The 22,260-nt window shown below is 34.9% G+C and overlaps 1 protein-coding gene across 3 annotated transcripts in view; it reads left to right on the top strand.

The window, feature by feature from the left end:
* Window positions 1-22,260, top strand: part of LOC115243111 (dopamine receptor 1) — a 101,793-nt gene that overhangs the window by 77,269 nt on the left and 2,264 nt on the right. For 2 of the 3 annotated variants that reach the window (XM_029819808.1, XM_029819809.1), the window contains exons 2-6: window positions 18,606-18,678; window positions 19,959-20,268; window positions 20,577-20,721; window positions 21,130-21,233; window positions 21,694-21,976. In XM_029819808.1, the coding sequence (XP_029675668.1) occupies window positions 18,606-18,678; window positions 19,959-20,268; window positions 20,577-20,721; window positions 21,130-21,233; window positions 21,694-21,976 (915 nt within the window). Of the gene's footprint in view, window positions 1-18,605; window positions 18,679-19,958; window positions 20,269-20,576; window positions 20,722-21,129; window positions 21,234-21,693; window positions 21,977-22,260 lie in introns of those variants that run through there. The other variant, XM_029819810.1, reaches the window with a different exon arrangement.

The raw sequence follows: 22,260 nt of genomic DNA, 5'->3' as shown, positions 1-22,260 counted from the left end.
GACGCTCTAGGGGGGTGAACTACCCCCGGCCACCGCGAAACAAAATGCCGCCGCACATGGCACCGGGTTAACTCGCTGGCTGGTGTATGACCTCAGGTGCAACGCCTGCAAGGAGACGTTGGCATATCGACCAATGCAGCTCGACCTCCATCCACTCTCTGCGAGCGCGCTGTTAATTTATTTAAAATATTTTTGGCCTCGATGTAAAGAGACGCGATATTTTTTCTCTTCTCCAGCATTACGAAACGCATTCTCTCACGATGCATTCTCGTATAATCAAAAACACGTTCACTGATACGTTCCGAAGAGACGATAAAATATTACGAATGATAATATGTATTCTAAAAGTGTATGTAAATATGTTAGATAACTTTTTACGATGCGCGTAAGTTACGAAACTTTTACGAGTGAAAACTATTAAATGGTTATTGTACGACTTGGAAAGCCTAGTAATATTATTCCCGGCATTCGAAGCCGCACAGCAGCGAACGCAGCTTTCGTTCGCAATGAAAATCGCTTCAAATTTATGTCAAGCCATGAAAGTTACGCATCTTATACAACATACCGCACGTGTAATACACGTAATTAAAAAAAAAAATCAAGTTATTATTTGCATTCAATTTGAACGAAATACGAGCGAAGAAATCCTTTTTAAAAAGATTTGTTGACCTTTATTTCCGAACGATGTTGAACGAAAACTCTTGCCAATAGTTCGCCCGTAGATAAATAGTCGAAGCTTTAAAAAAAAAGACCCTTCTCTTTCACCTGCACGTCATCGCTTTTCCAGGGCACGAAAGCTTTCTTCCCGGCACTTTGGCCACTCTCTGGCCTTCTTTGTTTTTCACCGCCGTCAACGATGACAACGAAGTCGGCCGCGTTATGTAATTAGATTCTCGTGGATAAGAGGTCAACCTGTTATAGGAAAGCCGACCTCAGCTGCCAACGTAGTTCGCGGTCGTGGCCAATCGCTCCTGTGTGATGTTACGGTACGTGCCACCATACTCTGCGACAAATGAGCACGTAAATGGCCTAATTAGCGCCAACATGCGCCCTTCCATTTCCAAATCCCTCTGAATTCCCCAACCGAATTCCTATTGCTGCGGATACTATACCTATCATTGACGAAGGATTAAATCTAAATATCTCGTAAGATATATCACCAATTGAACTTTTTTACATTTCTTACATGCTTCTTTTATACACGTGTTTTTAATTTTCGTAGCTTGAGCCTAAATTCGGCTAAATTTTCTTCTTGTCATAAACTATTTATCTGAAAAGTGATAGGAGCGAATAGTTATATCAGTCTTATATAATCTAGACCGTCGTCGCGATTACGATTAAGTGAATTATATTTGTTCATCTGTTAGAGCTGCTCTTACGTAATATGTATTATTATTATTATTATTATTATTCGTATTTAAATATATTTATATCCGTAGGTGTTGAGTTTTTAAATGACAGTACGATTATCTTTTGGCTCGGGCTCGATTTCCAATCCGTCATATGAAATTATATAATATTAGTAGAAATATAAAACCACTAGTAATAAGAACAACTAAATAAAAACCTAGAATTATAATCTTATTATAAGTAAATATATATAATGCTTCTGTAATATTGCGTTTATTGTCAGTAATTATACGAGTGTAGTAATATAACACTTTTCTGCAGAGATTGATTAATATGACATTTTAATGTTTATTAATTATAATTTATTTTACATATATTCTCATTTGCATTGAAACATATTTTCATCGTGTTACAACTTTTATTCGCGAGAAAATAAAGTGATGTGTCAGTAAATGACCGCTAACTAGTAAAAATGACTACTCTTTGTGTCTATTTATTTTATTTTTAAAAATTATATATTTTTTCTTTTAAATTTTAAACACAATTTCTTTTAAATACAATCAGTATTTAATTTTCTACCTGAAAAGCAGAAGGATGAGAAAGTAAAGACATATGTTTTTTTAAAAGAAACCAGAAAAATTGAGCTAGCCGATAATATTTTTAAATCGATTAATAATATATATCTAGCCTAAGTTAACACAAACGTCTTTCGACGAGAATGCACGACGGAAATTAAAAGCGATAAAATAGGTTGCTCGAAAATTGGGAGACTCAAATCGAGCACTTCGAAAATTCCTATCACGTTCTCATAAATAATGTACGTCATTGGTTACTCATCGCATCGTTCATCGAAAAAGGAAGGAAGTATTTGACTTTGAGACGAGAAGTAAAGCCCCGCAAGATAAATGCGCGAAAAAAAGATGCTGCGACGAATCCAATTTCTCATGAGACCAAGATGTCGTTCCAATGATTACTGCTCGGAAAAAAAAAAATAGTTGGCGGAAATAAATAGACGGATGACAATTGGTTGAAAGCTGATTTTCCGGCCATTATGAAAGGTACGCCAAAACTTCACGATTTTATCGTTTTAGCGATAGAGTTTTTAGAGTTCGAAGTAAAGTTTTTATCACATTTTGTGTTCGGCACGAGCTTTTAATATGCGACACTGAAAATCTTGATATAATTAAAGATCGTAAAAATGAAGTTAGAAAAAAAGTAAAATGTATGAGAGAAAAAGAGAGAGAATTTCAATGAGAAAAAATTCAATAGTGAATTTGGCAAACCAGCTGCAGTTTTTCATTACTTTTTCGCGGTAAACTCTTCATTGAGAGCGTAAATATTCGCGATACTTGATATGTAGTGCTATCTTTTAAATGCAAAGGGATTTTCACATGCATTGATTGCAATGGAGATACGATGTTAGCTGCACGTCATTCTATCGCATTTTCAAATATTCAGAGAGTCATCGCGAAGTAATAAAGTCATAAACTCATCGGATATGATGAAAAAATACACGGAATTTCGAAACTGCCTTTAAATCAATTTTGACAATAGTTACATTTATTACTTATATTATCATGTGGGTAGAAAATCCGAAAATCTGTCGGTATCAGTATGACTTTAATACAAAAATCGTATCTAAGCTGATCAAAACCGACATTTGTTTATACATTTTCCATCCTTATCATATTTCATTATATACAACACAATATTTTTGTATTTTTAAATGTACTGACAAATTTATAAAATAAAATTTCAAAAATTATTTGAATTTTAAAACTCCTTCAAAATATTTTTTTTAAACATTTTATTATGATTTTACTTATAATGAATATTAATCTTGTATAATCTCTATATATTTTTTTATCCTCTTATAAAACAAAAAAAAATATGAAAGAGATTTTTTCAAACCAAAGAGAAAACTTAAATATAATATATACAAATTCGAATATATGTTTTTGAATTTGTCTGCAACGCGAAGCACACGCTTTTCAATAAATCTTTACTCTCTAACGCAATTTCAGTTTGTGCGAAGTAATAAACTCTGAAGTAGCAGCAAGAAACTCAAAATTGTGTGTGGAAATTTGGAAAGCACGATCGTACAATGTATATTTCGTATCAGATTCATCGAGCCTAATTCGAATGAATCTCAGAACGGTATGCGTGGAATTTTGATAGAATCTCGATGCAACTACATTAGATATAGCGATAAAAGATTCCATCTGCGCTACACGTTTCTATCTAGAATGGCAAGTGGAGAGGATTACATACCATGCAAAGTATTCACAATCCAGTTTTTCTTTTCGGCGAGACTTTCCCGCATGATGCTATATTGCAAGTAAGAGATTCTGACATTGAAAATCTAAGAGAACATTGGCTATGAAATATATTACACGTATAAAGCAAATCATTGATATTCTATAACTATGTCTTTTTTTACTACAAGCGAATATTTATTAGCGTATATATTATTGACAAGATAAAATATAAAGTCAAAGATTTTTATTTGCAAAAAATTTGACAGACACCATTAACTCATCTCGAAAAAAACGACGACAGTTCTTTTTCGCTTAGTCTTTTCATCGCGCGGTATCAAATGATAAATGATATTAGATTAAAGTTCGAGCTTAACGCAAGGACTGAATCGTTCGATTAATCATCGAGAGAAGAGAGATTCGCCTCGGGAATATAATTGTCTGAAACCATCATGATAAGAATCGCGTCGCATGGTAAGGACATATGAGACAATTTGCCATGTATACACTGTGGCATTGATTTTTATTAAAGCGTCCGCCGCGCGATTGCTTCAAATTAATATTCGAATATCATAGCAGCCTGATATCCACAAATGTTTAATTATAATATCAAACAAATCGTAATATGTCACGTTTATTACACGTATCTATATGCATTAAATTAATAAAAAATTAATTGTTCTAATAAGAGGAAAACGAACTCTCTGATCAATTTAATCTGTTGAAATTATTAGAGATAAGAAAGGCATATATATATATATATATATATATATATTTATGTTTGTGTATTACTATAATTCAACCATAAATAGGTCTCTCGCTGACTTATATTAATTGGATGTTGCCGAATTCACGTCAGAAATGAGTCAAGAATTTGCAAGTTTCACCCTATCTTTATCATCAATGCTAAGCACGAATTCTAGATGATTTCTCCCCTTTTATGAGAATTTTCTCCTTTTATTCTCCTTTTATTCTCCTTTTAGGAGAAACAGATGTTTATTTAGATAATTTATTGCAATAGCTACGTAATAACGTAATAAATTCAATCAAAATCTTTCTTGATAGGCTCTATGCTATCATGATTCAGAGACTTTACCAATTTTATCTTCATTAACGTGACGTACAATGGTTTTTTTAATCTTTTTTCTTATCTTTTTCTCACTTTTCCAATTATCGAATCCATGTCATGCTAAATCGATAATACAGTTACAATACATATTCAGACTAAGAAAAGAGAGAGTTTCTTTCCCATTAGGGATCTTTTTATCGCGAGCACCGACAATTTCGTTCCCGCTGTCTGACCAGACATCGATGTTTTTCACTTATTTCACGGAGCCCGTTATTTGACGCACTTAATGGCGCACTACAATTAAATTTTCAAATTCGTCTGCGACTGCAGTCGTCCTTTTCCCATCTTTTCTTTTCTTTCCGCTAATAGTGCGATTATTTCTATAACCACCAATTTAATAAATTACATCGTTCCATTCAAATGAGGGTTGCGAAGAAAGAAGCACAGCTATGCGCAAAAATGGAATATTGACTTTTTTTTTATTCCGTGAATCTCCAGCGTGAAAAATGTTTTTTGTATCGATTAAATGAAATATTATCTTGTAATTTTCTCATTAATTTTATTTATATGTTTTTATCATTTGCAAGTAAATATTTAAAATATAGAGATTTGTGTTATCTATATTTTTAGATATTATTTAATATTGTTATATATTTTTAATATTATATTTAATATTATTATTTAATATTTAATAAATATTTTTGATTATCATGTTTCTTATAGTGTAAGTGGATAATATAATATTTCGTCCACATCTTCCATATATCGAAAGAAGTGCTGATTAAAATAAATAAGGCAGCCTTATGAATGTCCACGCCGCTTTTTCGTTCTCGACTCTCTCTCCCAATAAAGTTATTGATTGGTATACACTTTCAATGACGAATGGTCCAATTGTGCCGCATAGTTAAAAATAAAACGAAAAGCAACGTTCAAAGGATTACACATTTGATGGGCAAGGCTTTAAGGACTTCAAATAGCATCATTCAACCGACTTTGTCTTTTCTCTCTCTATCTTTTTTCCTTCGAAACTTTTATTTAACTCTACTCGTGATCATCTATGACTCTATGAAATAAATATCGTTGCCATATAGATAATTGATGTTTTAATTATAAACAATTGACAATTGATCGCCGACTATGGAGAAGAATATAAGACATGTACGGAAAAAATTTACAGAACTTTTAAGGCGATTTAACTGTGGATGTTTAATACAATGTCTCTCGAGATCGGATCGAAAAGGAAATATGTCACATAAAATTGTTCTTTCCAATGTTCTCCATTATTTATAGCATACGTAACAAGGCGCTTCATTATTTTCTCCAATACAATTTCTTAGACGTTCAGCTTATCTGTAGCGAGAGTTATATTGTTTTTTTCGCAATCTTTGCTTTTAATGCGGAACGATGTAATTAAATGGGTAATTAGAAATTATCGCGCTATTAGCGGCAAAAAGAGGAGATGGAAGAAGAAGAACGACTATAGTCGTAGACGAATCTGAAAATTTAATTGTACAAGCGGGATAAAATTTAATTGTAAAGATAAATTATTTGAAGAAAGAGAATATATTTCGAGAGAATCTAATTGACAAGTCTGCTGCATTATTTTATCAGCTGATTGTGACTTATCATGTATTTTTTATGACTACACTTTTGTCTTTTCCGATAACATTTTTCTGAAAACAAAAATACATATTTCTGCGCATATATGTATAACGAAAACAATTTCTATTCTGCCGTGGGTAGCCACAGAAGATGATTGAAATCGTCAATAGACAATCGTCTTTCATCCGGACATTTCGGTGAAATATTTCATCATTGATTCCATCACAATTGTATGTTTGTTGTATGTTTGTACCTTTGTGAAGTATATAATTTTATTTTTCAATATTATTTCAAGATGAATCTTATCGAATTTTTTGAAAGTTTATAGAAATAATTCGCTCTAAGGCATGTGTTTTTTATTGTTGCGTTATAAAAGATATTCAAAGAATTCAAGGAGAAATATGATTTCGATTATGTTAACTTCCACATTTCTGCGGAAATCACGGCTATCCTTTTAAAATGAAAATGATCTCAATACAAACTACCATTCATGGAAATACGATAGCACAGAAAATAGAAAATATATAGAAACAGTTATATATATGTAGAATATAATGTACACACACATCGCACGATGCGATGGCAGCCAATATATTAAGATTCATAATTCCGGCGCGCACGGGTTTACCTTTAGCCATGGCTTTACTAGATATTGAAAATCAATTCGCGTATCGGATAATACATTGGCAGTATGTGTAACGAGATGCTTGAATTATGCGGTCGTATATTCGCACCCACGCCACCACAATACAATGATCGTTCGCGCGTATCTGAGCATGACGAACATCATGGAAAATTTCAATTTTGCATTTAAAACCGCAACAATCTCTCACATTCTAATGTTACGAGTCGCTCGCGCGCACACGAGATACAGGTAGATACAAAATCAAATTTCAGTTTTTATACAGTGCCGCAGATAAATCACATCGCGAAGATATTATCTTAATAAATCAACTGCATAGCAAATATTATATAAGTAATAATATATACAAGTTTTGCAACATAAAAGAAAACGCGAATCATGATTGCGATTCATTATCATGCATGTCGGCATATCTGTTCATGTGTTTTATTACTATGTATCGGAATTATAACTTTTGCAATTATTTCGATAATTTAATTTATCGTTTTAATCGTGACTAGAGTTTAAAATTCAAAAGAGAGTTAATTAATTTAATTTTTTATCAAGAATAATCTTTCTCGGATATTTATCGAATGCAATTAACAGTTGCTTTTAATCTTTTAAATCGAGACATGAAAGAAATAGTAGCTCTCTTCTTCCGTCCTATATTATATCGGAGTGATAATAGCATATTTCACAGAAATATTGAAAAATATACATACACGTACACGTACTTTGAAAAGACACCAAAGCGTTACCATCCCTTTGTCAGACCCGCATTGAGAAGCGTTGATTGAATTTCCTATCGGGCGCGAAATGATTCTGCCTATTAGCCCCATGGAATCAGTGCGGGATGATGAGAGACATCAGCGAGTGGCCTGTCGATGGCGATGCGCAAACTCGTCGACAAGAACTCGTGGAAATTGATTCTGGCTCGGCAGCGAGGCCAACAAGTACGATTATCGATGGACGAGAATTTAGCGAACTCTGAATTAACATGCGCGAGATAAGATAAACAACTTATGGAGGAATTCACACAGTCTTAATCTTAATAATAGATTCTGTGAATCCCACTCTCGAGAATCGACTTTTAGAAAAGAAAAAAAAATCAAAGCGCATTAAATTTATCTTAATAAATAAACATTATATTGAAATATTATTAGGAAGAAAATCTTTTATTTGGATTTAAAACGGTGAGATTTTATAATTTTGTTACGGTTTTTAATTCGATAAAAGTTTGCATGATCTTAATCCAGCAAAAAATAATTGTAACTTTTGTACAAATGAATATTATAACCGCTAAACTCTATCTGAAAGTCTTACAATGAATAGAAGATAAGTTGTGAAAATTTATATTGCATTTATTTTGAAAGACGATCTCCACCACTTGAGAATTTGCTTATTTCAATTCCATTCCATTACAGAAGAAATCGTCTGTTTGATGCTCAATAACTCTTTAGTATCTCTATTTTTCACTGTATCATCGTGCCAAGTATCGTTTCAGTCGTAAATGGAATTGCACAGAGCGTGAAAAATTAAAATGGCGAGGAAATCGAGAACTCTTGACAACATAGTTAACACGATATATCCACATAATCGGAATAAACTTATATGTCAGTGACGTCAGTGACGGTGATAAAAGTGTATATTCTTATTTCTTCCAAATATTGTAAAGTTAACTTTTCCTTTATTTACAAACACATATATAATTAAAATAAAGTTCAACTTTAAATTAAAAAAAAAAAAGAAAAATTATATATTATATTAACATATGTTGAAAAATAATGTTTTTATATTTTAAAGAGAAAGATATAGAATAAATGTAATAATTGTATATGTGTATATTATTTATACTTGTATTTTATTTAAATTTTTCCAACGCTCTAGTCAGAAAAAAATTAAAAATTCGCATTACTTTTTAAATAAATAATCTGTATAATGTATGTTTGCATCAGCTTTTTAAATACTTTTAATAAAATTTTACACGTGAAAGGGCTTTTACTTTTATAACAAGACTTTGTAAAAGAGTACTCTTTACATATAGAAAGCACGCCTCTATGTAATTTTACATCCTTGCTATTCATAAATAACACAAAGACTAATTGCACAAAGATTTATGAGCGACATTTTAAAGAAAATCATCATTCATGAAGACTTCATACAATTTTCCGAAAATCATACCAGTGTTAAGAAACACAATGAGTTAAAATCGAAACAGTTTGATGCAAAAGTACTTGTTATCGAAAACGGAAATAAACTCGCGTTGACACTCATTTGTAACTGAACTTGGTGAAGGTAAAACACGATCATAAAGGTTGCAGAGAGAAAAGTAAATGGGAAGAAGAGCGCTATTAAACCGCGAAAAAACGAGCAAATGCACGACGATGACAGTAAAACTTTTTATAAAACTCGACTCCTGATAAGTTCCGCGGAAGTAGTTATTATAAAGAATGCACACATACCAAAGATCTTGAATTAAGATTATGCCATGATAGCAGTATTATCAATAAAAATGGCGATCAAGGCAACTTATAGTTAATTGACACTAAAAAATTTGCCATAATGTGAAAACATTTATAAATACACATGAAAAATAGATAAGATTTTTGTCAAAACAATTTGTACAAAGTCTCTTTAGATATCAAATAATTTTGTCATTCGTAAATGTATATAGATTTATATAAAGAATATGATTTGACATATAAAGTATGCATGTATTACTAATTACTATATCAATTTGTATACGTAGTTTTGTGGGCAGAAGCAAGCGTAAAAAGCAAAAATTTGAACGAGCTTTAAAGATTCAAATATTATATCGCAAATATGTCGAGCACGAAATAAAACTCGACAGCTCCACTTAGCGCTAAATTAGGGATCTAAATATTACATTACGCTGGGGAGTTTAACCCCGTTCAAAAGCCCACCGTCGTCACCGTGGGTGTGGCACGGGAATTAATTCGATCTCGTGAAAAATGTATAACTTCATAGCCTAGAGGAAAACAATTTCGCGGTGCAACATGCATTATGTAAAGTGCGCGCTATAAAGTTGCTCTATATAGATTACGCTTTAAATTCCTTTACAACAGATCAACGCTTGGAGAGGAAGCGGGGAGAACGAGAGAACAACGTGGATAAATACTGCCGCATTTAGACGAGAAGAGGAGCGAAGGAAAAAGGAATAATTTCATGTTTCGTCGTTAAAACGAAATTCTCTTCTTTCGCAGCATATATGTATATATACATATAATCGCTCCACCGTATAATTAACCGCAAATCTCCTAAAAGCACCCTAGCTCCGTTTTGGAAGCAGCGTTCCCTCGTTTTGTCCATCGGTGGAATATTCACTAGAAAGTAATTATATATGGCGAACAGCAAAGCCTCGTGCTATGAATTACACCACAATCGGCAATAATAAACTTTGATCTCGTGGTGATTTTATCGTCAAACCTAGCAATATGTTCGGGCTTATATATTGGTGAGCTGGACAAAGCCTCCTTTCAGATTCTGACAGTGTTACATCGTATATAATAGGCCGACGAGACATTCTAGAAATTGCCGGGACAATAATTCTCAACGTTATCGCTTTATGATCCCCGTAATGCAAATTGATTGATGTAGGCTCCGTTCAAATAACTAGATTAGTATCCACCATATTTAAATAAATCACTACGCCTTTAAGAGAAGCTCCGATATTTATTATGATATATAGATGGGGTCTTAGGAAGAGAAAATATCGTTCATTATGAGTGAGTTTTCATTAAGAATATCATTAAGAAAGAGATGACTCTGAATTCAGAGAATTTTTAATTTAGTTTAATTTAGATCTGCTAGATAAAAATTAAAAATAAGAAATAGAGATATTCTCATCTTATTTTCTCAAAGTTATATTTTACATCCAAGGATACAACGGCGGTAGCAGTGATTTCTCTGGTATACGTTGTGTTACTCGAGTTCTTACGACAGGTTACCAAGCGCAATGGATCACTTGTAGCGATGTGCGAAAATAAAATAAACTGCTTGCAGGGTGACAAATATGCTGTGATGGAGACGCGGGGTGTAATGTTCACCACGCTTTTACGATCCGCAGATGCAACGGCCGACTACTACGAGTTTCCGCAATGAACGGAATAAAGGGCGTCGATCAACCCCGAGGGAGACGCGTCGTAAATCTCGTACATCCGATAACACGCTCGTCGCAGTATTTTACGCACTTTCTTCGAGTTTGAACAATTTACGAGCGAACTTTGCTATTTATTTGCCAAGGTTATCCAACTTCGGCCCTTGAATCAAAGATGGCCACACCGATGTCCCGATAATAAAAGATATCATCGCACGGGTCTGTTTCTAGAAGAGACAAATAACTTTTTCCTTTTTAAAATAAAGTATGAAATTAACCTATAATAGACTTTCTCCTTTTTCATCTACGATCGTTGTTATATTTTTGGATGTAATTTTGAGAAAAGGATGATATATATATATATATATGTATATAATCAAAAAGTATAATATAAAAGTGAAGAGAATATCTTTATTTCTTATTCTCAAATTTTATGAAAATCTCGAACCTATCGTTTGATATCCAGAAAGAGATTATGATACTTTTTAACACTATTGTTAATGGTATCACATGATAATTAAATAAATAAAAGAATCGCCTTTTCTTATATTATCAAAAGGTTAGCTTTAAAGGGGTAACTCGAAAGCCTTTCGATTGAACTTTGAACGAGTTTTTCAACTCAAAGCTTTTCGCGGCAGCGAGGGTTGCCGGTGTAGCAGTAAGTGGGACGAAAATTCCAATTCAACACGAGAAGAATGAAAGGACGGAAATCGTAAATTTAAATCCGACCCTTAGCAACACAGCGTTCGGCATTTCTATCATATTTCGAACGATTAGTCACCGCAATAGAAGAGCCCCACCTTTCATTTCATGACTCTGACATGCCACATAATTTATTTCCCGATGCGATATTAATGATTTTACCGTTTCTCCTATCAGAAACGACCGAAAAACGATTTGACAGCGTCAACGCATTAAGATTACTCCGGGCGAAACGAAATTATGCATTTCTGATTTTACATTATTCAACGTAACTTCGTATTCGGCGGCTGCAATCTCCGTGCAATTGAATTAAAGCGAAATAGGGAGAGTTCTACCTTCAAGCAAGGTGTTTATTCAACGTCATGTCGCCGAGAAATCGTCCTGTTTGTTCAGATTCGCGAATAGAATGAGCTGAAAATAGATTTAATCCTCGTTCTTACGTGGGATTAGATTTTACAATGCCGACTATAGTAAACGAATATTAATAAAAACTGCTATATAGAATGGCCTAAATCTTTAGCGAGCCATTATTCGTTTATAGATTCTTTGATCTATTTTTAAGAATATTTTTATTTTAATATTGACGAGAAGTGGCTTTCTTTTTTTAATGATACTTTACATATATAATATATTTTTATCCTATTTTTCCTTTTACATTTATTTACGAATAAATTAAGGTATTCCGTAATTATACATTTTTAAATTAATGTAAATGGATACATATTATCTAATTTCGATGCTACGCGTACAAGAATTAATAGCATGCCACGATGCTGTCACGAGCAGGAACATTGTGAAATTTCTCCGTCACAGAAATTGGATGCATTCATTCTTTCTGTTTCGCTGAATTTTTTTAGATCTTTTATCTATCTCGAAATGTTACATAGCTCGAAGAGGATACTTGTCCTGCCTCTTTCTAGAAGTTTATATATCATCGTTTACGCGAGGAAAGAAATTGGTCTTTTATCTTGGATCGAGAGAAGAGTGTACAAAATATACGCGTCCCCCTCCCCCAAGAAAAAAATGTACGGCAAGAAAGACATAGTCCCACGTAACACCAAAAAACGGTAACACTGAGATTGATATTTATGGCTACCTTATTCCTTCTTTAGGGACGCGCATTGGACCCTTTCCAATCGATGACGGAAAAAAAATGTCTTAGAACCGAGCGTTTGTACCAAGTATAGGACGTTTTGAGATAATGGAAAAGCTTCGATAGGATTTTACCTTTTAGGAGAAATAAATATTTTCAAATTCAATCTTTCCATCTCTCGAAATAATCTTTGTATATGACGAATACAAATTTTGATAAACGTAGAGCTGCTATTTAATCTTTCACCGTATACAGGTCAGAATCGATAAAAGTTAACTTTAAAAAAATATTTATTAAAACATATAGTGACTCGCCAAAGTATATGTGTAAGTATGTTTTTATTTGGACTATGGTGTGTACATACATTTATAAATTGAACGAAACTATGTGCATTTTTATATGCAAAACATTATATTTTGTATTATATTTTCTTCACGTTGCATTCTTAAAATCTGGAGTTATAAATTCGAAGTTATAAACTCGGAGTTTTTCAATAATATTGCAATATCAGAAAATTGTATTCAAAAAATTAGAAGAGAGTGGATGCGATAAGTCCGCGTAAATCAATATTTGATGATCGAGATGCGAGCGACATGAAGCGATAATTAACAGGCAGACCAATGTATCTAAACACGTGTATATTACATCTAAATACCTACGCGATAATATCGCATGCAACATCTATGCACGTAATATTGCCCTGTCGCGTCGAAGACACCGGCTATCGTCGGCGGACAATGCGATTACTGTTAAAGCACAAATTAACAGAGCAATCATCAAGTAATAAGCTGTCAACCGTAATCACGCGCGTAACGATCATGTGACGCTATCTTCTCTCTCTCTCTCGATCAATGTCAACGGAATAAGCGTATTAGTTGATTATATGGCAATCACACATGTTGTACATTTCCTTTGATCCATCAAAACGATAGATCGCAACTAATTTCGATAATTGTTATCGGCACGTCTACTACGGAAGAAGAAAGGTAATGTCTTGTAAATTACATCCGATTTGTCTTTGTCGCTAATTTTAAGGATATTTATTTCGGACAATTATGAGGAAAAAATTTTTTTCAAAAGCAATTTCTCTCGAACCACTAATAAGTGAATACGTAATACACGTAAAATAGCTAAATATACATTTTAATAAAAATTATACACATCGATTCGTGGCATTTGGAAGAAAAAATGTTCAATTCGTCGCGCTGCCATAATATTGTCTAACTTTAATCCCAGAGATTTCGCGAAAATTGACGTCAATTACTGAGAAACTGGGCGTGCACGGTAAAGCACAGCCGCGGTTCACGAATATTCCGCTAATGGAAAAATGCAATTTTTCTAACATTGTCGCTTTGTCGATGAAATGAAAATTGTCAAAACCGCGAACCGTCATCCTCGGGTCACACTTACACTGGGGACCATTCGTGCGCTCTGCGACACGGTGATTGCGAAGGCGATCGGCGGCACATGCTGATTAAGCAGCCGTTTATTGTCGGCAGCATCGGCATTCTGCCGCTGACGCAATAAAATATTTTCCCCTGCATATGCATGCGATGCGATATATTCAAAGAATCGATGAAATCCATCGGAGGATTTTCTGCCGTGTCGCGCGCGATAAAGTACGAACTGCCTTAGGAGCACACTGAGAATTTCAAGTATTCTCGCGAAGTCACGCAACGCTCAAAGTAATGTAAAACGGATGGAGAACGAAATATAAAAAAAAATATATATATATATATGTATACACATATATAAATCAAACAATCAGTATAATCCATTTCAATTCCGAAAATAATTTTAATCCCGCAACTGAAAGTTCCATGCCATTAAGAATTCTCAAGATCAAGATGTACTTTGTCATTTTGGATTATGACGTCAAGATATAGCGAGCAAAAACACGCGAATAATACATCAGATGACATACTAGTTAATTTTAATTTTGATATAAGAATCATATAGTCTTTGATGCAAAATGCGCTATTTAAACATAATGAGATAAGAACGGGCATATGTTTAATCGCAATATTGAATATTTTCTGTTAAATTCATGAAACACACAAAATCGGGCAAACTCATAAATCTTGGCGCGATAAAGATAATAGAACAACCTACTATAAGTGGGTTTGCCTAATGAGAAGAAAGCGAATTGGTGAAAATTGGCGGTATCCTTCCACTATACAACTATCAATAGATTTATATTCGGAGAACACGAGAAAACTAAAGGGAGAGAGAGAAATGATGCGCATATCAAAATGAATAGAAAGGATTGTAACATAATTTGCGCCATGGATCGATTGTCTATGACAGCAACGTTTGAAGAGGCGTAAAAGCAATTTCGCATAAAACTAAACGAGAGCGTCGAGAACGTTTCCATTTTTTTCGCGCGTTCGATATGTTTCTTTTTTTTTGTTCCGTTTTTGTCGTTCATTAAATCCCAATCGCACACGCGTCACTTCTCTTTCTATTATTTTCATCGCGCGCATACAGACCGCGATAACTTTGCTCGAGCTTTAAACTACAACCGGCGCTGCATCGCCAATCTGTTATCTTTACATACGCATCTGCGATAAGTGTTGTAACAGATTTACTCGCAAACTGTTGTGCACAGTTCGAAACTATAAGCTCGTATATCACGAGGCGTAGAAATATGGGCGATCTAGCTACGTACAAGTTACGGGTGGTGCGCTTTAACGATCGAATTAAATACGATAATTAATAGTATTGAATGTAATAATATTTACTAGAATTTAGTTCTTAATCTCTCAAGAATTGGCGGCTGTTTAAGAGAATAATTTTTCGTCATATCAGATTGAAAAAAAAAAGGAGAAACTTATTTTATAGATTAAATTAAAAACTTGGTCTTCTCTCTTTAAATTTTCACAAGTAATTAATAGTTTACGAAAATATAGACTTTAAATGAGAACATATTTAGCGGTAGAAAGAATTCTATCGTAATAATTTCATCGTGTATATTTATATTTGTGCGATAATTTCATTGTATTAATTTCAACAGCAAAATGGAACGTACGTGATAAATGACAAAACGCTTTCACCGTGCAAATATATTTTCGCAGATGTGAATTAATTAATAGCTGTCCGTGCAAAACATTTCCGAAGAAAGCGCAAGTATCCCACGTTTCTCGTTTCGTTTATTTCCTCGAGCTGACTCTTAGGTCGAATCACAGCGACTGCCAAATACAGGTTACAAATCGTCGTTCCCAGAACGAATCGATCGTTGACCCAAACCGGTCTTCCTGAATGAAAGTCGCAGGAGAAAGGAAATAAACGATGATCGGGATATATGTCACACACGTTATATCTACAAACTTTCAGACGGGGGAATTATTCGCACGATAGAAAACGATGCGACCCACTGACGAGATGTTAATCGAAAGAAAGTTATCGGCGCGTTTCTAAATTGTTTCGTAAATCACCGCATGTCGTTTGCTAATTTTGATGGATTTAAAAAAAAAAATGTATCGTAAAATTATAAAAACACGATTGAAAATTGTAAGTATATAATGCTAATAAGTCGCACAATAATAAAGATGAATTATCATTATATTAATCATTAGAGGTCTCGCATTAATCATTATGTATTTTCGGAAGGGCGTCCCTTTGTAATGTTAATGCGTTTTTGTCTTACAAGTTCATTCATGCGCTTACTGTACATTATGTCGAAAAGGTACGTATATAGATAAAAGAAGCACTCACCATTAGAATGCTTAATGCGTGAGATATTGTAAGGGTATATATTTCATTCACTAAGCTGACCATATTGTATCCAGAGAACGTGATCTGTCACGCTTTATTTCAAGGATGAAGTGTGTTTGTACGGAAATAATTTATATTTTCTTAGATATACACACAGAATAGATTATTTAAATTGAAACTGATTGTTTAATATTTTTCTCGGGATATATTTATCTTTTCAAAAAGTGAGACACAATTATATATAATTCTATCTAAACATAAAATGTAGGCAAAAATTTGTGTCTTCAAAATATCATTTAAACACTTATATAATATATTTTTTATAACAATAAATAAAGTACTCGCGTTAAGCGAAATGACATACGATTTATAGAAGCGCTTTTACTTTTTCATTGTATTTTAAAGCGTTTTTATATTGTAAAATACTCCTTATCACTTTTTAACTAATCAGTATATATTGATTCATTTGAAAAATATATAAAAGCAATCTTGTGAATACGATCGCGATCATATGAAAACATTTTTATTTTTTATCATTTTATCATATCAACGTGTGATCCGATTTAAATGCCAATTGTCTCAACACTTTTTATAAGGAAAAAAAGAATAATTTATCTTCGAGCTATGTGTGATAGAAAGAATTACTTATAGTCTATGTAATATGGATCGAACGCCAATTTAACACTGAATAATAGAAAATCTCACCTTGAGTCAGATCTAAGATAAAGCATCTACGAAAAGTCACAAGAGTTGGCGCGAATCGAAGCAATTAGTCGGAAATCAAGTTGAAAATTGGACCGAAAGAGATCAATTTCAACTTGTCGAAATGGAAATTCTATTTCGATTGAATTGGAATTTTTTGAAAACGTCCACTGTCGTTTATCACGGCTATGCCTCTTTAAATTCATAAGTACTGGCGCATAATTTGCATCGACGATAATTGTTCCACGTGTAAAATTTCGCGAACGGAGTGCTCCTTGAGCTATAATATAAGTATGACTGGTGTGCAGCTTAATATAATATATAATATATAAACCGTGCTAGTGTAGAATATAAAGTACAGTATATACTGCATTGCATATGTAATGAATCGATAAACGTCGTTCTACTTTCGAAACTTTACTTCACCGCGAGATCTCAATGCGACGCGTTACATAAATTATTATGATTAGGCCGAACTCGCGGGATGATTGATTCGGGAGAATGTCGCATCCGTTCGTGAAACATACGATGAAATATCGCGAACACGCGATTGCAATTTATTTGTTTTTTGGCTTATGCATTATGCAGATTTAACCGCAAAATCTGTATAAATATCGATTACCGCACCCACATCGTACGCAGACAGGTGTAATTCAAATTAATAGCAGTCCGTCGCATCGCGAATATATTTACCGGCCGCATCCTCCAATCATCGTCGCGAGTAATGCTTGAGCTTTATCAATGAAATACGTCACGGCTGATCTCGGTCGCCGGATAAATCCCGCGATAAAATATCAGCAGGTCGTAATTATTTGCTCGGCGCGAATAATTAGCGCCTACCTGCTTATACCGCTGTAAAAAGCTGAACTAAAGCAACTTTTTACGCGACGATAGCTGTAGCCGCAATGACGCAATAATGCATTGGCGATCAACGCGATGAAAATTATTAAAAATCTGTAGCCACCCTCCCGTGTGGAGAACGCGTTAGCGCGATCGTACACTGCGTTCTTTTATCACGATTTTACCGTAAATCCATAAGATATGTATGCATGGATGTGTCCAAGTACTGTGTTTCCGAAAACCCAGAAGATGTCTAAAAGACGTCGAGGAGTCTCAACGATTAGATGTCCCCTTGTCTCCCTTACACCCTTTAGACGTCTTTACGGTGCTTTTTGTGCTGTCTGCGTAGTCTCGCCGTAAAATGTGTCTTGAGGCAATCGTCGCAGTGTATCACGCTATTGTCACGTAGTCTTGTCTGATACGATGGAGATCGATTAGAGCCAAGCTAATTCCGTCCAAACATCTTTTCCTGTCTCGTGTAAATCGTAACTTCGGATAAGCCCCGCATTCACGCGCAGTCTTTCTTTGTCTTTCCGCAGAGTAATCTGACAGACGGGGAAGAAGAAGATCTGCCTGAAAACGCTTTCTCGCTGCTGTCGGTGCTCCTAGTTGGTTCGCTAAACTTTTCATTTGATCGATCGCGAGTCGCCCCTCGAAGACAGCCTCCTGAGAGTGCCTTTTCTCGGAAGACCTCCGATCCGACCTACCGTCCAATCATACCGCGGTAGTCTCTGCCTTCCCCCTTTAGCCCTCATCACTCGACACCATTCTACTACCCTTACCGTTTTCTACCACCTTTCCGAGACCCCTTTTGCCGCTTAATATAACCGATAAAATCGAATAAATTATGATTGGACGTGGGTCCAGAGGGTGAGTGTCATAATTTCTGTGCCACCGACGTCCGTCGCCAACTGTCAAACTCTATTCAATAACTTTGTAATTATTGATGTGCCTTATGCATCGAGATATCGATACTGTCGTAGTATAGTATTGCTAAAAATTTTTGCTGTATAAAAATTTTTTCATTTGTGATTTCACAATCGAAGAGTCTTGACCTCATACTTTTGAGAAACGTATTTTAATAGATTTTGCGATTAAAATATTCGGGAAATATCTTATAAAAGTCTCTTATCTTTTCCGTTAAAAATGTAATTCTGTTTAGATAATATGTTTTATAAAAAATGTAGAGAGATTTTCTTGAAATTTTAAGGGATAACATGATTTTTCCTAACCGAGGTTTTACTATCAATTATTATCATATACGGAGTGCGCGCGCTTACTTTATCGATAAAATAAAGGTTTGCGAAGCAACTTTATATACTTGCTGAACCTAATCCTTTAAAGGCGATATGCGCATATAACAGAACAGATTTATCGACCTTTGGTTAATTTTACTCAGCTAAATTCAATTGTATTTGATCTGCTATTAGCATTCTTATTCATAATCTAATTGCAGGAAATTATATAAATTAGCATATTGTAAGTATATTGCAATAAATTATGGCTACCTCAAAGTACTAGTATCTAGTACAAGTCATATCGATATCAAATGTACCAGAGATTATTTCAAAGTAAAATAATGATGATTGAGATTTTTTCCTAAGAATATAAAAAATATTGATGATCGTGCACGGTGAAATATTTTTAATGTTAAAAATTCCTCGGAAGATATATCTGTTACGATGCGGCATCCAACATTCGGGATCATTTGATAACACGTTCGTGCCGCATACGACTTCCGATCATTTTTTACTCGATTCGATCCGATGAATAGCGACGAGTCATATTTCATCGGCGACGCGAGCGGATTTCTTAAGGCACGCGCTTCGAGGGGCGAATAGCAGCGTGTCCTGGCGATTCTCCGTTAAACAAATCTCTGCCGACATCCGCAGGGTTCCTCCTCGTGATCCTGATATTCTTCTCCGTCGCTGGCAACGTTCTGGTGTGCGTGGCGATCTACACCGACCGTGGGCTGCGGAGGATTGGCAACCTCTTCCTAGCCTCCCTGGCCGTTGCTGACCTCTTCGTCGGTGGGCTGGTGATGACCTTTGCCGGAGTCAACGATCTCCTCGGTTACTGGATCTTCGGACTGTGGTTCTGCGATATCTGGATCGCCTTCGATGTTATGTGCAGCACTGCCTCTATCTTAAATCTATGCGCCATATCGCTCGACCGTTACATACACATCAAGGATCCTCTCAGGTGAGGCCAGACGCGATTAGTATAGTCGTAGCTTTTCGGAAGGAAAAAGCGAGCGATCGTAAATTAAAAAGAAAAAATTATAACCATTTTTGGCTGCGATTGAAAAAGAAATGAAATATACACACAAACCTTTCCCGTTAAATTTTAAGACTTGTGAAATAAAAAAAATAAGAATTATATATTGTATTTTGCTGCTTAAAAGATATCATAATCACACTCGAAAAAATGTAATTCTGATAAAGTAACGTTTTTCACTAAGTTGAGAATATTGTAGAGAATTAAGTTAAAGGATTGCGTTGTTATTTTAGGTACGGCCGTTGGGTAACCAGAAGAGTTGCCATTGGCGGTATCGTTGTTGTGTGGCTTCTAGCAGGACTCATATCCTTCGTACCGATCAGTCTAGATCTTCACAGAAATGAAGATACACCAAAGAGTTATAACGATGCAGTGGAGGTATAACAATATCTATAGAATTTAGTCAGAGTTCATTAATATTAATACGTAAAATTTGATAAAGTGATCTTTCTCCTCCTTTCAATTTTTCTGGTAATCCTTTCCGCTAAAAATTTATTAAATATGCATTTCGTCTACTTCGATATATTTGAAGTAATATTTAAAAAAAAATTGCATATATAAATATCAACCGTTTACCAGATATATGTATATCGACTGCGCGAAATTGAATTCGCGTCGAACTTTGTAAAGAAGACGTGTGTGTGTGTGTGTGAATCGTCGCAGTTTATGCTTTTGAATAGCTAAGGGATTAAAAATAAATGACATTTCTCATTTTACCCCGTCACGTCCGAAGTAGTTTGCGCAATCCTCGCGTCCGTTAATTTTACTCGTCTTTTACCCTTACAGGAGCACCCTACGTGTGCCCTAGACATTACACCCACTTATGCGGTGGTGTCTTCTTGCATATCTTTCTACGTACCCTGCATCGTGATGCTGGGTATTTATTGCAGGTAAGAATGCTCGCACCCATCGCCGCTCGGAAATCATTAATTTAATTTTTTACTTCCACACTCATAATCATCGCTATAATCTTTATGAGTGATACGGCTCGCGCGTAATTCTATGAAGCATGACTAGCCGCGATAGTTCGAACCACTCCGAGTGAGCTTGAAAACCGAAACAATGCACTTAGTCTCGGACAAGAGATTTCTTCAAAAATTCATAGTTTATATGAGATAAATGATGTATACGCAATAAGCTCCTTGTGTGCGTCTTCAAATTTGTTTAGCAGAATGACGAGTCGCTAATAAAACCAACATGTGATGCTAATAAAACTAAATTTTCAAGAGCCATTTGATATCACTCTTCTCATTATTTAGTTTCTTTAATATGAAAATGTAATTTTTTTTTATTTAATATTTTTCATAACTTATCTTTATTTCACAATACACGGTGCGTTCCTCTTTTTAGGCTCTATTGCTACGCGCAGAAACACGTGAAGAGCATCCGAGCGGTGACGAAGCTGCCGGACACCTCGATGGCCAAGAGTTTTCGCTCGAAGAGCAGTCGCTGCAAACCACCGAAGCCGCAAGCGAAGACGAAGCCGACCAGCCCTTATCACGTGTCCGACCACAAGGCCGCGATCACCGTCGGCGTAATCATGGGCGTATTCCTGATATGCTGGGTGCCCTTCTTCTGCGTCAACATTGTCGCAGCCTACTGCAAGACCTGCATATCTCTCCGAGCGTTTCAGGTGCGCGCGATAATAATCGTAATTCTCTTCTGTGAACGCGCTTTCTTATTCTTCTTAGAGTACATCAGAAGAATCGCTGTCGTCTTATCTCGACTACAATTACACTTATCGGTCCGAGACCGATCTTTTTCTTAAAGAGAAATCGATTAAAAGAGGGACATTTTTATTTTTTACACTGTCATATCTCTCGCCTGAAAATTATTATTTAACATTATATTACTTGTTACATTCCGTTTTATTATGGCAATGTTACAGTTATGTATCTGTGTTTGCTGGGTAGATTC

Source organism: Formica exsecta, unplaced genomic scaffold (genome assembly GCF_003651465.1).
Source record: "Formica exsecta isolate Colony F162 unplaced genomic scaffold, ASM365146v1 scaffold69, whole genome shotgun sequence".
Classification (NCBI taxonomy): Eukaryota; Metazoa; Arthropoda; class Insecta; order Hymenoptera; family Formicidae; genus Formica; species Formica exsecta.
Note: the sequence above shows the minus strand (reverse complement) of the source record. Positions and strands in the feature narration are given on the sequence as shown.